This window comes from Stegostoma tigrinum, chromosome 20 (genome assembly GCF_030684315.1).
Source record: "Stegostoma tigrinum isolate sSteTig4 chromosome 20, sSteTig4.hap1, whole genome shotgun sequence".
Classification (NCBI taxonomy): domain Eukaryota; kingdom Metazoa; phylum Chordata; class Chondrichthyes; order Orectolobiformes; family Stegostomatidae; genus Stegostoma; species Stegostoma tigrinum.
Genome location: NC_081373.1, coordinates 33303280 through 33317183, shown reverse-complemented (window position 1 = coordinate 33317183; position 13904 = coordinate 33303280). Strand labels below are relative to the sequence as shown.

The 13904-nt window shown below is 40.2% G+C and overlaps 1 protein-coding gene and 1 long non-coding RNA gene across 2 annotated transcripts in view; one reads left to right on the top strand and one right to left on the bottom strand.

Moving 5' to 3' along the window:
* Positions 1-445: 445 nt before the first annotated feature.
* Positions 446-3182, bottom strand: foxi1 (forkhead box i1). Its single transcript, XM_048551296.2, has 2 exons — positions 2529-3182; positions 446-1562 (listed from the first exon to the last, which is right to left on the bottom strand). Exons 1-2 carry the CDS (start codon positions 3142-3144, stop codon positions 1015-1017), a joined length of 1164 nt encoding a protein of 387 aa, XP_048407253.1. The 5' UTR covers positions 3145-3182; the 3' UTR covers positions 446-1014.
* The window catches only part of LOC132210770 (uncharacterized), a 71130-nt gene continuing 59967 nt past the window's right edge, over positions 2742-13904 (top strand). Inside the window, exon 1 of the long non-coding RNA XR_009446956.1 lies at positions 2742-2880. This is a non-coding gene — a long non-coding RNA (uncharacterized LOC132210770). The remainder of the gene's footprint in view (positions 2881-13904) is intronic.

The following is a 13904-nucleotide window of genomic DNA, read 5'->3' as shown; positions in this document are numbered from 1 at the left end:
TTAATTAGTTCAATTTATCTCAAGATGATAGACACGTGAAGAGGTAGCGTTACAAGAGTTACAAGAGTTGACATCTTAGATTTAAATTTAGAACAGTTCCGGCTACAAAGTATAATTAAAAGTCACAGTCTGAGCGGTGTTCGGGCACATATATCCAAACTCTAAGGCGAACAACGCGCGCATTACACCTACATCAAATGTTGTTTTGCTTAAATTTAACCACACTGCTGAGGAGTAACGCGCTTAAAGGAAGTTCATGTGTTAAAACGTCATGAATGTATAACTGGTTCATTCAAATCTAGAGATCAGAGTCGGAATTTACTGTGCTGTATCTCGGACCTTCAATCACATTCTAGCTATTAACGCGTGCTGCACATGAAAACTTCAAGAGACTATGTTTAAATAGGATGAACTGTTTAATTAAAACAAAAACAAGAAACGCAGGTTTAAGTACAGAAACAGCATGTGATCTGGCTGTTAAGAAAGGGCTAATTGCAAAACAAAAAATAAAGACTGCCCAATGTACACAAGAGGTCCAGTGAATCCCATTGTGACAGCTACACCCTAAAATACAAATGCAGAAACTTTCATATTTCAACTTTACAAAAACTATTTACTTCTCTGTATACAGCAGTGTTCGACAACCTTACAGTCCAAAACTCTGATAAGCGGATATGTACCACACTTGTCTACAACATTAATTTACTTCTTGGTTACTCAGTGCATAAATCCCCACCTACGCATTTCAATCTACGGTGCGTTTGCCTATCCAAACTTTAGTTCCTTTTTTTGCATAATATTCTTTATGTAAACAAATGGTTTGTGTCAAAATGCTAGCTGGAAGTAAACACAATTATATGTGTCCATGTAATTCATAATAAGCGCATTTTGTCACGAGAACAAATCAATTCTATCAAACTGCGCTAGAAATATTACTCACATTGCTATTGTAAAGAAAAAAGGCATGTTCTTTGTTTCTAAATTTTGTACTCATTACACGTACACTCTTCGTGGTTAAACCTCTGTGCCTTCTCTGCCGTAAATCAGATTATTGACACTGAAATGGTTACACAAGGGGCCGCTCAGTCCACTTTGTTGACCGGAAGCAGGAGACTGATAATAGTTCAATCGATTGTGGATGTCGACTGTGTTGTGCATTGAGTTGTGTGATGGTGAGTATGAATTCAGTCCGGGGACGTTTTGTCTAGCTTGTGATAAATCCCCCACCAAGCCCCCAGAGGAAATCTGTCTGTTCACCCCGGTGCTGCCGTTGATCATGGAACTCATGTTAGACGCGAAGTTGCTGAAACAGGGATTGGATTGCATGGTTGGTGAAACCGAGGGTTTGGAATCATTCGCAGTCCCAGGAGAATTCCCAGGAGAGGCCGAACCCAGGACACTGGCTTTATCTGAATGTTTCATACTTGCGTCGTCAGCTTTGTCACCCAGTCCATGGCTACTGGGTCCTGTAGTGTCTGATCGACGCTTTCTTTTCCTTCTGAAATTCCCATTGTCAAACATTTTCTCACAATTGGGATCTAGGGTCCAGTAGTTACCTTTACCTGGAGTAATAAACACGAGAGTTAGTCACTTCAACCTTGCGCATGATCAACTTCACAACTTAGCTGAATGTTTTGAAAAATTGCATTCCTGGCCCGCCCCCCGACCAGTTCTCTGAGTATAGAATTACATAATGCAATTTGGAACAAAGTTTTTTTGGAAAAAAAAGAATGAACAAGTTAATGCCGGCAAAGTTGCAGGTGATCAGATCAACGACTCCCCCATACCCATTAAACCGCGAATATTGCAGACACTGACGCCAAGCGCAGCGTCTGGGTTTTGTTAAGATTGAGCAAGCAACGAGCTTTGCAAATGCGTCTTTGTTGCAATTCCATCGTTTGCCTGCCGTTATACATTTGGGGCGCTATCAATAACGGGAGGCATAAAAGATTCTTAATAATATTAGCGCAGCTCATCAAGAACAGTGATTTATAATTGTTACAGAGAAAAACATCTATGAGTTATTGCCCGTTCCCTCCCTACCTTCTCCTCACTCTTGCTGGTTTGCTTTTCCTGTGCTTTGCTTGTAGATATTTAATTGGTTACACAGGTGATTGCTACTGGCAGCTAAAAGGTGGGAAACGCAAAAACAAATGTCCTGATGATTTTTGGTGCTGGGCAAGTCGCACGGTTGTGCCTGATAGCGCTTCTGATTATATATTAAAGTATTAGCAGACCTTGGTTTTGAAAGTCAGAATTAGACAACGAGTTTACACAAAGCAGCGTGTACAGTGAACTACGGATGCTGGAAATGTGAAATTAATCAGAAATTGCAGTGGTTCTGAAGAAGGGTCACTGGACCCGAAACGTTAACTCTGCATTCTCTCCACAGATGCGGCTAGACCTGCTGAGTTTCTCCATTAGTTTTCGCTTTTATATCAGATTGCCAGCATCCGCAGTGTTTTGCTTCTATTTAAATCCTGTCCCCCACTATTCCAGATATGCAAACTGATTAAGAAGCCTTGTACCTGGGTCGTCCTCGTCTCTGGGAACTTTCTTGAAGCAGTCGTTAAGGGATAGGTTGTGTCGGATGGAGTTCTGCCAGCCCGCTTTACTCTTCTTGTAAAAGGGGAAGTTCTCAGCCACGTACTGGTAGATCTGACTGAGGGTCAGCTTCTTGTCCGAGGCGTTCTGGATCGCCATGGCGATCAGCGCTGAGTAAGAGTAAGGAGGACGAACCATCTTAAAAAGTTCCTGCTGGCTGGGAAGGGACAGCCAGCTGAGCTCGGTGCCTCCAAAACCCGAGGAAGGCGCCAGGAACTGCCGCTGACTCGTCCCGTAGCCCGGCGGGATGTAAGGTGCTCCACTGCTCCCGGCGAGGTAAGGCGCGGAGTTAATCGGCGGTCCATTGAGCCAGAGATAGGGGTTGGTGCTGGGGGAAGTGTAATCGCTCAGGCCGTAGCTCGGGGGGTGGGCAGACGGCCGCTGAGGGTGATGGTGGAGGCGGTGATGATGAAGGTTCTGGGGGTACACGCTGAAGTTGTCGCAGTACACAGCCATGTCGAGGATTTCCTGCGCGCTGGCCTGTTGGAGAGGAGCAGGCTGAGCACTGGCAGCAGGCGCTTGGCCAAAGGCGTTCATCATCCGCTGGGCAAGGGCAAGAGCTGGCGGGGCGTGCTGCTGCTCACTCTCAGTAAAGATGGGGGGGGGGGGGGGCGGGAGAATGCGAGCCAGCGCTAAGCGCGGTATTTAAATAACGGCTAGGTGCATCGCCTACAGTCTCAACCAGAACAGGTAGATCAATCTGGCTGCGCCCTAGTGCACCTCCCACCAACCCTCTCCCACACTGCCAACAGCACTCAACTGCCACTGCCAGGCCGGCTCAGCATCTCTCAATGCAGAGGAGCACAAAGTTTGCACAAGTCCTCTCAACTTATAAATGCTCCTTACTTAATAAATTTTGGAAAAGTCCTACAATTTGAGCTCATCTCTGGATCCTATCTACTGTGTTGCAATTGAATGTTGAATAGTTCTCAGCTAGTTCATTAAAAAATCCGTTTTGTCTTCTAACAATCTAAATAGACTTTTAACATTTTGCATTCTCGCTTCGTTCAGTACAAGTTGATCAGACTTACCTGCAACACTATTTTGTGCGTGCTCCAGACAGATTTCTTGGAGAATACAGTCCTTCCTCCATTCTGTCCTATCTTCATTTTTATTTAGCACAGACTGAGACGCAGCAAAGTAGTCTGCTCTGTTTAAATAAATGCAAGAAATCTTTCTGGAACTACCGCAAACAGGATTGTGTATGTGCAAACTCAGTCCGAGCTGAACTCCCTTGGAAGTAATTTCATGTTGCAGAAATAAACAGTTCGAGATTGATCAGTACACTCAGTAGCTGGAGTGTCGCGATGAAGAAAACTTATTTTGTACTACTGGAGGCAAAACACATATGTTTCCTCTCGCTGTTTACCAGCAAACACTTAAGTTTATGCACTTTCTGTTATGTGGGGTATCATGTGTGTGTTGTGACATGTAATATAAAAGTGGTGCCATCTCCCAAAACATTTCGTTAAACACAAAATGATGTGTATCCGTTGTCTGATTTACTTTTTTAACAAAAAGTGACTCCAGTAGTCGCTGTGGTGTTGAAGTTTGGAGTATCTGAAGTTTGCACTATTTCTGTGCTCCGAGACGTAGGACAAAATCTAGAGGCTGTACGTTACTGCCCCCTATTGGTATGTCAGGGATACCGCATAAGCATCACATATACCGTCCCACGACCATCAAAGATAGGGAGTTCTTGTCACCAATCCCAGGAACAATCGGTTAACTTCTGGAGGGCAATGACTGTTGCCGAGTTGAAAAACAGTTGTTTCACTCCTCGCGAGCTTCCTCAATCATCCAGAAGGTAGGTGACTGGTTAATCTGAATTCTTCAATGTTGGTTGAAGAAGGAATATTCATCAAATTGCACGAGAATGGCCCTCACTTCAAATCGTGCAAAAAAAGCACCTGTAAAGGAGTTTTCACAAACTCAGGATGTCCCAGTCTTTCACAAGATATTAATTAATATTGATACATCGTCAAACACAAAGGATTAGCAAAATGAATGACCAATGGTCAGCTGTTTTTTACTTGTGTAGATTAAAGAAGAAATGAGAATGAGATCATTGAGAAAAATATCCTACTCTTTGAATAACACTAAGGAATTCTTTTTAGCTGAACAAGCAGATAAAGGTGTTTTTTTAACGTGAAAATCAGCATCTCTGTCAACATTTTGGAAGCAGTTCAGAGAAGGTCCACGAGGTCCTCCTATGTTGAAAGAGTTATTTGATACGAAAATGTTAAGCAGTTTTGTCCTAAACTTATTGCCGTTCAGGAAAATTACAGGTAATCTTGTTGAAGTTTCTGAAGGGACCTGACAGGTGGACACTGATTCTGGTGGAAGGATCTGGAAACAGGGAGCATTGTTGGATCATTGAATTTATTCAAGCCTGAGTTAGGCAAATTTTTGATCCACAAGAGAGTCAAGGTTGTGAGAGGATAAGCAGAAAAGTAAAATAGAGACTGTGATCAGACCATCTGTGATGTTATTCAGTGACAGAGCAGATTCAAGATACCAAATGCCCTATCTTGTGTATGATGAGTGTCTCTTCCCATTAAAATTCAACAGTAGGTTAGCCTCTCAGCTGCTAATTAGACAGGCCCTAAAAATGGGCATAAAAATGAGAATAGAGAGTACAGCAGCATTGCACCCCCTTTGTACTACAAGCCAAAAGCTGCTACTGCAACATATGACATGGTGATTAGTGGATCATTGCATAAAAACATCAAGATAACAATGGTGGAAAAAATCCATTCAACACAGAAGGAAACATTCAGAAGACAAAGAGAGATTACCAATTTAAGAATGTTGCTGCTTTAAGAAAACACAGTCCATCAGCAGCTGAAAGTGGGTAAATGAAAAAGCTGTCAGCAGCTCTCATGGAAGCAGTAGCAGGGTTAAAGTGGCAAGCCAGAAGTAAAACTCCAACTCAAAACTGGTAAGAGGCACAGCAAAAATAGTGTGGGCTGGGTAGAGAGTAAAAACTATTAATACTGGGAAGTGATCAACTCCTTAGAGAAAGAGGATCAGTGCGGAAGTTTGGAGTATCATGCTTATAAATCCCTCTGGACAAATGGGTAGAACTTTTAAAATAATGGTACCAAAGACTGGGTTGGGAATGTTACAATTGAAAAGAAGTAGTGAAACTTCAAAATGAGCATCACTGCCATCATGAGATTCTTCATGCGGCATGGTCACAATAGACAAAGCCAAGACTGAAACATTAAATTAAAGTGAAGCTGCAGTAACAGACAAGTTACCAAGTACACTTAAGACAAAAAGGCAATTCAAAAGATTTTGAAGACGTCTAGTGGAAGAAGATAGAAACATTTTGCAAATGTGTTTACACCAGGATAGTCCCAATTTAAATCAAAGTTTCGGCAGAAAAACTGCAGCTACAGAAATGTGAGATAACAAAGTGTAGGGCTGGATGAACACAGTAGGCCAAGCAACATCAGAGGAGCAGGAAAGCTGACGTTTCACGTATGGACCCTTCTTCAGAAAGAGAAATGTGTTGTTTTTTAGTGCAAAAGAATGTTGTAAATCTTCAAAGGGTCTTTGCTGGGATGGGAAGCTGAGCCTGCAGGAGGGAAAGGTGGGACATCACTCTTTTGAATGGAAAAGGTGGTAAAATTCACAAAAAAAGTACAGAGATATTGTATTGTCATAAAATAAAGCAAAATTGGAAGAATTGAGTTAAATGAGTTTTTGAAGAAGTAACAAAGAGAATTGATGAAGACAGAGTGGTCCATATGGGCTTCAGTAAGGCTTCTGACATAGTTCTTCATTGTACACTGGTTAACAAGATTAGATCAAATGGAATACAAGGAAAACTAGCCATTTGGATATAGAACTGGGTCAAAGGTAGGAGACAGGAGGTAATGGTGGATGGTTGCTTTTCAGACAGGAGGCCTATGACCAGTGGTGTGCCAAAGGCTTGGTGCTGGATCCATTGTTTTTTGTCGTTTATATAAATGATTTGGATGTGAACATAGGAAGTATGGTTAATAAGTTTGCAGATGACACCAAAATTGGCAATGTAGTGGTCAGCCAAGAAGGTTACCTCAGAGTAAAACAGGACCTTGATCAGATGGGCTGAGGGGCTGAGGAGTGGCAGATGGAGTTCAATTTAGATAGGTGTGCGGTGCTGCATTTTGGAAAGACAAATTAGAGCAGGATTTATACATTTAATAGTAAGGTTCTGGAGAGTGTTGCTGAACAAAGAGACCTTGGAGTGCTGGTTCATGGCTCCTTGAAACTAGAGTCACAGATAGACAGGATAGTGAAGAAGGTGTTTGGTATGCTTGCCTTCATTGGTCAGTGCATTGGATATAGGAGTTTGGAGATCATGTTGCGGCTGTACAGGATATTGGTTAGGCCACTTTTGGAATGCTGTAGGCCAAGCAGCATCAGAGGAGCAGGATAATTGCTTCAAAATCAAGGGCTAAATCACAAGTAATCAACTAACGACAATGTTGTATTCAGTAGGTCCTACAGCTGATAATATTATAATTCTGGTCTTCTTGCTTTAGGAAGGATTTTGTGAAACTTGGATCTCTTCAAAAAAGATTACAAGGATGTTGCAAAAGTTGAAGCATCTGAATTATAGAAAGACACTGAATAGGCTGGGACTGTTTTTTCCTACAGCATCGGAGGCTAAGGATGACTTTATAGAAGTTTATAAAATCACGAGGAACTTGGATAGGGTGAATAGCCAGTGTCTGTTCCCCAGGGTGTAGGAGTCCAAAACTAGAGGGCATAGGTTTAAGTTGAGAGGGGAAAGACTTAAAAAGAGACCTAAGTGGCAACTTTTTCACACAGCATGTATGGAATGAGCTGCTGGAAGAAGTGATGGAGGCTGGTACAATTACAATATTTAAAAGGTATCTGGATGGAAATATGAATAGGAAGTGGTGGGAGGTATATGGGCTAAATGCTCACAAATGGGACCAGATTAATTTAGGATGTCTGATCAGCATGAATGAGTTGAACCAAAGAGTCTGTATCCATGCTGTACAACACTATGACTCTGATATTGTGCAACATCACTATCATCAAGTTCAAAGGACTTGCTAGCAAAGAAGCTATTATAACATTGCTATGATACAGTGTCTAAAGTTTGAATAGACCTCAATAAAAAAGGATTTAAAACAGCACTGACTTAACACAAGGTTGAAAGCTTCAAAGCCAGTAGCTTTTATCTATTGCAGGATCATTTAATCTTTGAGGTAAACAGAAAAAATAGCATTGTGACCTTAGCAGGTTTAAAGCAACTCTAATAAAATAAAAATAAGTAACCACATTAAGAAGCATTAGAAGGAGAAATAATATTGCTATCAATATTTAATGCCAGAGATGGACCAAACAGAACATAGGATTGGACATTCTGGAAAAAGAGCTTGTAAGACATATTGTTTCAGAGATAGTAGGAACTGCAGATGCTGGAGAATCTGAGAATAACAAGGTGTGGAGCTGGATGAACTCAGTAGGCCAAGCAGCATCAGAGGAGCAGGATAATTGCTTCAAAATCAAGGACTAATTCATGAGTAATCAACTAACGACAATGTTGTATTCAGCAGGTCCTACAGCTGGTAACATTATAAAATATAAAATATATAAAAGTAGGTGCAGATACTTTTGAGTTTCCCAAACACTAGCCATAAATGGTCAGAACCAAAATATACCACATCCTGTTCCCATTTTTCATGTGTTTATATTAATACTGCACTTCTTCACATCTGTACTGGGAAGTTAAATAGCTAATGTATTGGACTGAGGCTTGGCTGGAGTTGAGGTTTTGACTAGTTGATGTATAATTGCTGAAGAGGAAGAAGGTAATCAGCCAAAGCATCTGATCCTGATTACTGCCCAGCAACCCTGTTGAAAGGTGAATGTGATTGAGTAAAGGTAGATCAGGGGTTTGCTTGATGGGTTAAATTTTTCTCCAGCAGTAAAATAACACAATGTCACTCACCAACGATTGGGATTGTCATTTTATAGAGCCTACAAGGGAAGGCAATGTGACAGATGGGATTACGTAATTAATAGGGGCTAAAATTTTGCATTCCTAATGGTGGGTTCAGACTTAGAGATTATCTTCGTGTTGTGTTTGTGGTGATTTCTGCTTCACATCATCCTGTAACAGTTTCCTTCTTGTAAGACCTATGCAGGTCATGAATGCTCATGCAATAAAACATTTTGTAATTATGTCCTGTCTTCATGTTAAAGTCAGCAGCAAATATGAAACAAATGCTTTGATATGCCTATTCGTTTAAAGGTGGCATGCATCAGTTGGCTTCAGCCAATTGTGTCTTAGGTCAACAGTTTTTCTCATTAATGTCTATGGCACAAGGGAGGGAGCAGGTGAATGACAGATTATATGGAGACCCAGAAAGGTTAAGGTTGAGTCAGTGATGGGAAAGCTTGTGGAGTGATATTGGGGGCATGGAGTTCTGGCATCCCGTATGTGGTGGTGGATGATGGGAACAATCTGTCATGCTAAGAACGTCAGAGATTAATTATGCGGGATCCATCTCACGGTTTTGGCTGGCATCGGTGTACATGTTAATAGTGAATAAGTACCACTTGGTAACACTGTAGATGAAATAATAGAGCATGGTACTGATGATTAAGAGAAGGTTTTAGAATGGTTACATTTGGAATAATTCTGTTTTTTTATGGACAGAACATACTTGGGCAAGTTCGTACATTGTTAAGTTGCTCTCAGGTGTTTTGGATATACTTCGACAGCTTGGCCTGACTTTGATTTGATTTATTATTGTTACATGTACTATAGTATAGTGAAAAGTATCATTTCACATGCTCATCAGACATTATGTACATCAGGGTAATAGAACAGAATGCAGAATTTGACATTACAGCAACAGAGAAGATGAAGAGAAAGATCAACTGTGAAAATGAGAGGTCTGTTCATAATTCTGATTAAATTGGGGAAGATGATGTTCTTAAATTTGTTGGTAAGTGTTTTCAAACTTTTATATTTTCTGCCCAATGTAAAAGAGTGGAAGAGAGTATAACCAGGTCGAGGCATCATTGATTACATTGGCTGCTTTCCTGAGGCAGCGGGAAGTGTAGATGGAGTCAATGGAAGGAAGGCTGGTTTTTGTGATGGACTGGGCTGCGTTCACAACTCTCTGTAATTTCTTGCAGTCTTGGCAGAGCAGTTGCCATACCAGTCTATGATGCATCCTATCCAGATGCTTTCTACGGTGCATCTATAGAAATTTGGAAGATTTATTAGGAATAAGTCAAGATGGATCATCTACTTGACACTTCTGGCTGAAGATGGTTGAAAACTAATGCTGAAAGTACATGGGGACAGCAGACAAATCTCTCCCCAGAAGTACTCAAAGTGCCCAGAAAAATCCACTTAATGATGCAAGCTAACAGAGAAAAGTTGCCTCATTACTAGAATGGAAGGAAATGGTGAGGAACCACTTCTTCAATCAAAGACCAATTTTCTCCCATCTTTGCTGCTGGTTGGTTCGCTAGGGACTCTATCAGCAATAAATATAGGAGAGAAGATACCTGTGAATGTAAAAACAATAGGCAGTAAGGATAAATAAGTGACAGCAGTGAGGGAATCTCCAAGGGTAGTGTTTTGCAGAGGCTCAGATTGGCTTTTAGTTGAGATGAGCATCAGGAGCCTTTTGTTGCATCAGAGCATTTCATCTGTTAACTTGGGTTGAGGGGTTTGGGGGAAGAGGCCGCAAGGGGGAAGTGATAGACCACAATGGAGAGAGAACTGTTTTAAACCTGACCACAAAGAATAGTCAGGTAGCTGGCATCCAAAAAACAACTTTGAATCACTAAAGGAAATTAATTCCTTGCAATTGAATGTGAAATCTCTAGTTTTGAGCTATGTAAGTTCAGGAGTCACTGTACTTGGAAAGCATGTATTGCATCCTACTGTAATGAACACTGCACTAGTTATTACATTTAAATGTGAATTAACATCTGAAACACTGTAACTTGTGTAGTACCTGTCAAGTTGAAATGTTCCACCTGTGTTCAGGTGAATGAAAAAAACATTAGCTGATACCTTACCAGTTTGGGACAGATATGTTTAGGCTGATGGCATTTTGTCTGTAGAAGTGATGGGAGGGCTTTAAAAAAAAAGTTGTTAACTTTGCCTCATGTGTTGTACAAACTTAAATACTGCAATATCTTGGAAATTAGTGCTTTCCTTTGGTATTGTGAATTTAAGTTTAAGGAGGTGATTAATTTTGAGGATATTGATGAATTCTTCTAATACTTTATTATATCAATATAAACATAGAAAGTCCTGTAACTTGACTGCATTACCTAACAAATGAGTTAGTGAATATGAAAAGTCTAATCCCGAAATTAAAAAAATCAAGAAAATCTTAGAAGTCCTCAAAGCACATATTTTGAACCTTATTTCTCCCAAAAATCCATATTTACCATTACAGAACTTGAGCATTGCTGTGAAAAATAGACGTGCTTTTGAAAATTTTCATTCTTCACTTAGCAGGGCAGAATCACATGAATACAACAATTTAAATGACATGAAAAAAGGGTGCCAGTTGGTTCCAATTGGGCTCTGATTGGTTTGAGGTATTGGAGAACAGTTAATCCCCATACTTTCTTCAAAAAACAGACTAGGCAAGTTGACTGTGATTGGTCAAGGCATTACCACAGGAAATGCACTCAGGAACAGTTATCCGCTAAGCTTTTGCTAATTTGGAAAAGATGCAAAACATGGACCTGTTCCTTTGTTTGCAAAGGACAGGCATCTGCAAACGAACATACATAGCTTCTAGTAGGTGTAAATTGGGCACATTGCTAGTCCAACTGATAACATTAAATTGGTTGTTCATGCAAGCTTCAGCCCCATCAATTCTCTTTTTCCGTAATATCCGTAATATCCTCTTAGTTCAACTGGTTTGGTAAGTATTTATCTATATTTTTGTTTTCATTTTCTTTTTGCATCAAAATTAATACATTTTTTATCATTCAACACAGATAGCAAAAGAGAAGCTGTTATTAGCAAGCTGAACTCATAATTTTTAACTAACACTTAACCTCGTTTTTATGCTCTAATTCCACAGTTCAAACATTGTATGCTTTGCTATCAAGTCTCAAGCATTCTGCTCTTTGTCCCATCACTGCTCAAACCTCAACCTATGCTGCAATCAGTAAGCTATTTATTGTAATTATTTTTGCTGCATACCTCAAAAAATCAAAAACTTATACATTCAAAAACATATATTTACACACAAAGTGCCAACTGAGAATTGCATTAATCTCTTGTTTTGCTTTTAATGAGGTGTAAAAGGGCCCACTACCTAGTCACATAGAAAAGAAATGTAATAGCACTACATCACATTATTCAGACATTTGTGCAACAAATTAATTACTTTTGACAGAGATAGTAAAAACCACTGATGCTTGAGTCAGAGATAACAGTGTGAAGCTGGAGGAGCACAGCAGGGCAGGCAGCATTAAGGGGCAGGAAAGTTGACGTTTCAGGTTGGGACATTTCTTCGGAACGCATTTTTCGCTGTTTCATAGATATATGCTGCAGGCAATCTATGTACAATAATGTTCCACAAATAATAAATGTAGTAATGAATGATTAGACTCAAAGAGTCAAATAGTCTACATCCACACCCAGTTTCTATGTTTCTGTAATTAGAATGAACGGTAAAGAAGTTGGTTGAGGGAGAAATGTTAACCAGGTCCCTGGGGAGAATTTTCAAATGCTGTTTGAAATCATGCTATAAATTTCTGACGTAGGAATAGTCTGCTGGACCATCGCAGGAATGCGTAAAGTACAAACGAGCCACTGCCCCATAATGTAATCAGAAAAATTAAAAAGAAAGAAAATTCCACAAGCAACACTTGAGAATTTACAAGTTGTCAGCTGTCAAGGGAAATAGCCTGGAGTCCTAAAGTGGTGCTGCAAGTGCCCGTGATTCACTTGTGGAATAAGGATTAACTTCTCATGTTTTGAGCCTAAACCTACCGAGGGGTGTGGTTTAGGACAGGAGCAGGACTTAGGAATTAATATATACTTTGATGCATAATACAATCATACCATCATCAGAGTCATCACCTTGAAGCAGCTGGTTGGAAAATAAATTTATTCATTCATTTTTAGTTTCCATTACTTAAATATGAAAACAATAAACAAAAAAAACAGATTTCTTGAGATGCAGTCCTTACCACATCCTACAGTGTAAGGAATTGTGAGTGCCAGCTTAATGTACAAGATTTTCCTCTAAGTGAAAGCTCAGAAAAGACCCTTTGAAGGTTTTAAAGAAAAGGTAGTATAGGCCAGATCTATTGGTTGTGCTGTGTTGTTAGAAGTGGAAACCAAGGCATACGCACACAATTCATACTTTCGCAGCCCAGCATACCTTTTTTAGATGGATATTGAACTGACAAAACATTGTCTAGCTAGAAACTGAATAGGCAGCAAGCCTATATGAAATGCAAACTGAATCAATCAATGGTGTGCTGTTCATTACTAAATATTGTATGTTGCTAAATAGTGCAGCATTGATTGCTTATATCTAATTGCCCTGGAACAGTTTGTCTTAAGCTGTCTTCCTGAATTGCTGCAGTCCTTAGTGCGTAGGGATATCTGCAGTGCTGTTAGCAAGTGAGTTCCAGGACATTGTTCCAAAGACAATGAAGGAATGGCAACATAGTTCCAAGCCAAGCTGGTGTATATCTTGGAGAGGACCTTGCAGACGGTGTGATTCTGTACATCTACTGCTCTTGATCTTCTAAGTGATTGAAGCCATGAGATTGGAAGGCGTTGTCAAAGGAGTCAGAGTGACTTATTGTAGTAAATTTCTAGATGATATACACTGCTTCTACTCTGCATTGGTGGTGGAAGAATGAATGCTGAAGCTGATGGATGGAGTGTCAGTCAAGCAGGATGTTTTGTCCTGAATAGTGGGTGTCAAATTTCTTATATGTTGTTGAAGCTGAACACATCAGGCAATGGGGAATATTCTGTTATACTCTGGACTTGTACCACAGAGATGGTTGAACATACACTGAGGAGACGGGGGGGTGGGTTGCTCGCTGCAGAATTCCTAGCACCGATCTACATTTTTAGTATAGCTGGACCAGTTCAGTTTTACGTCACTTATAATGTCCACACTGTTGAGAGCAGAGAACTTGTAAAAGTAATGCCATTTAAAATCAAGAATAACGTTTAGGTTCCCTAAGAGATGTTCATTTTTGGTGTTGATGTGGCACAAGTTACTTTCTACTAATCAACCTGAGCCTTGATGTTTTCC

What these genes read in the sequence shown, in the direction of transcription:
- foxi1 (XM_048551296.2), bottom strand. Translation starts at nt 3,144, where the DNA reads ATGATGAACGCCTTTGGCCAAGCGCCTGCTGCCAGTGCTCAGCCTGCT. An exon ending in CAGAGACGAGGACGACCCAG is followed by an intron (nt 1,563 to 2,528) that starts GTACAAGGCTTC and finishes TTATTACTCCAG; the next exon opens with GTAAAGGTAACTACTGGACC.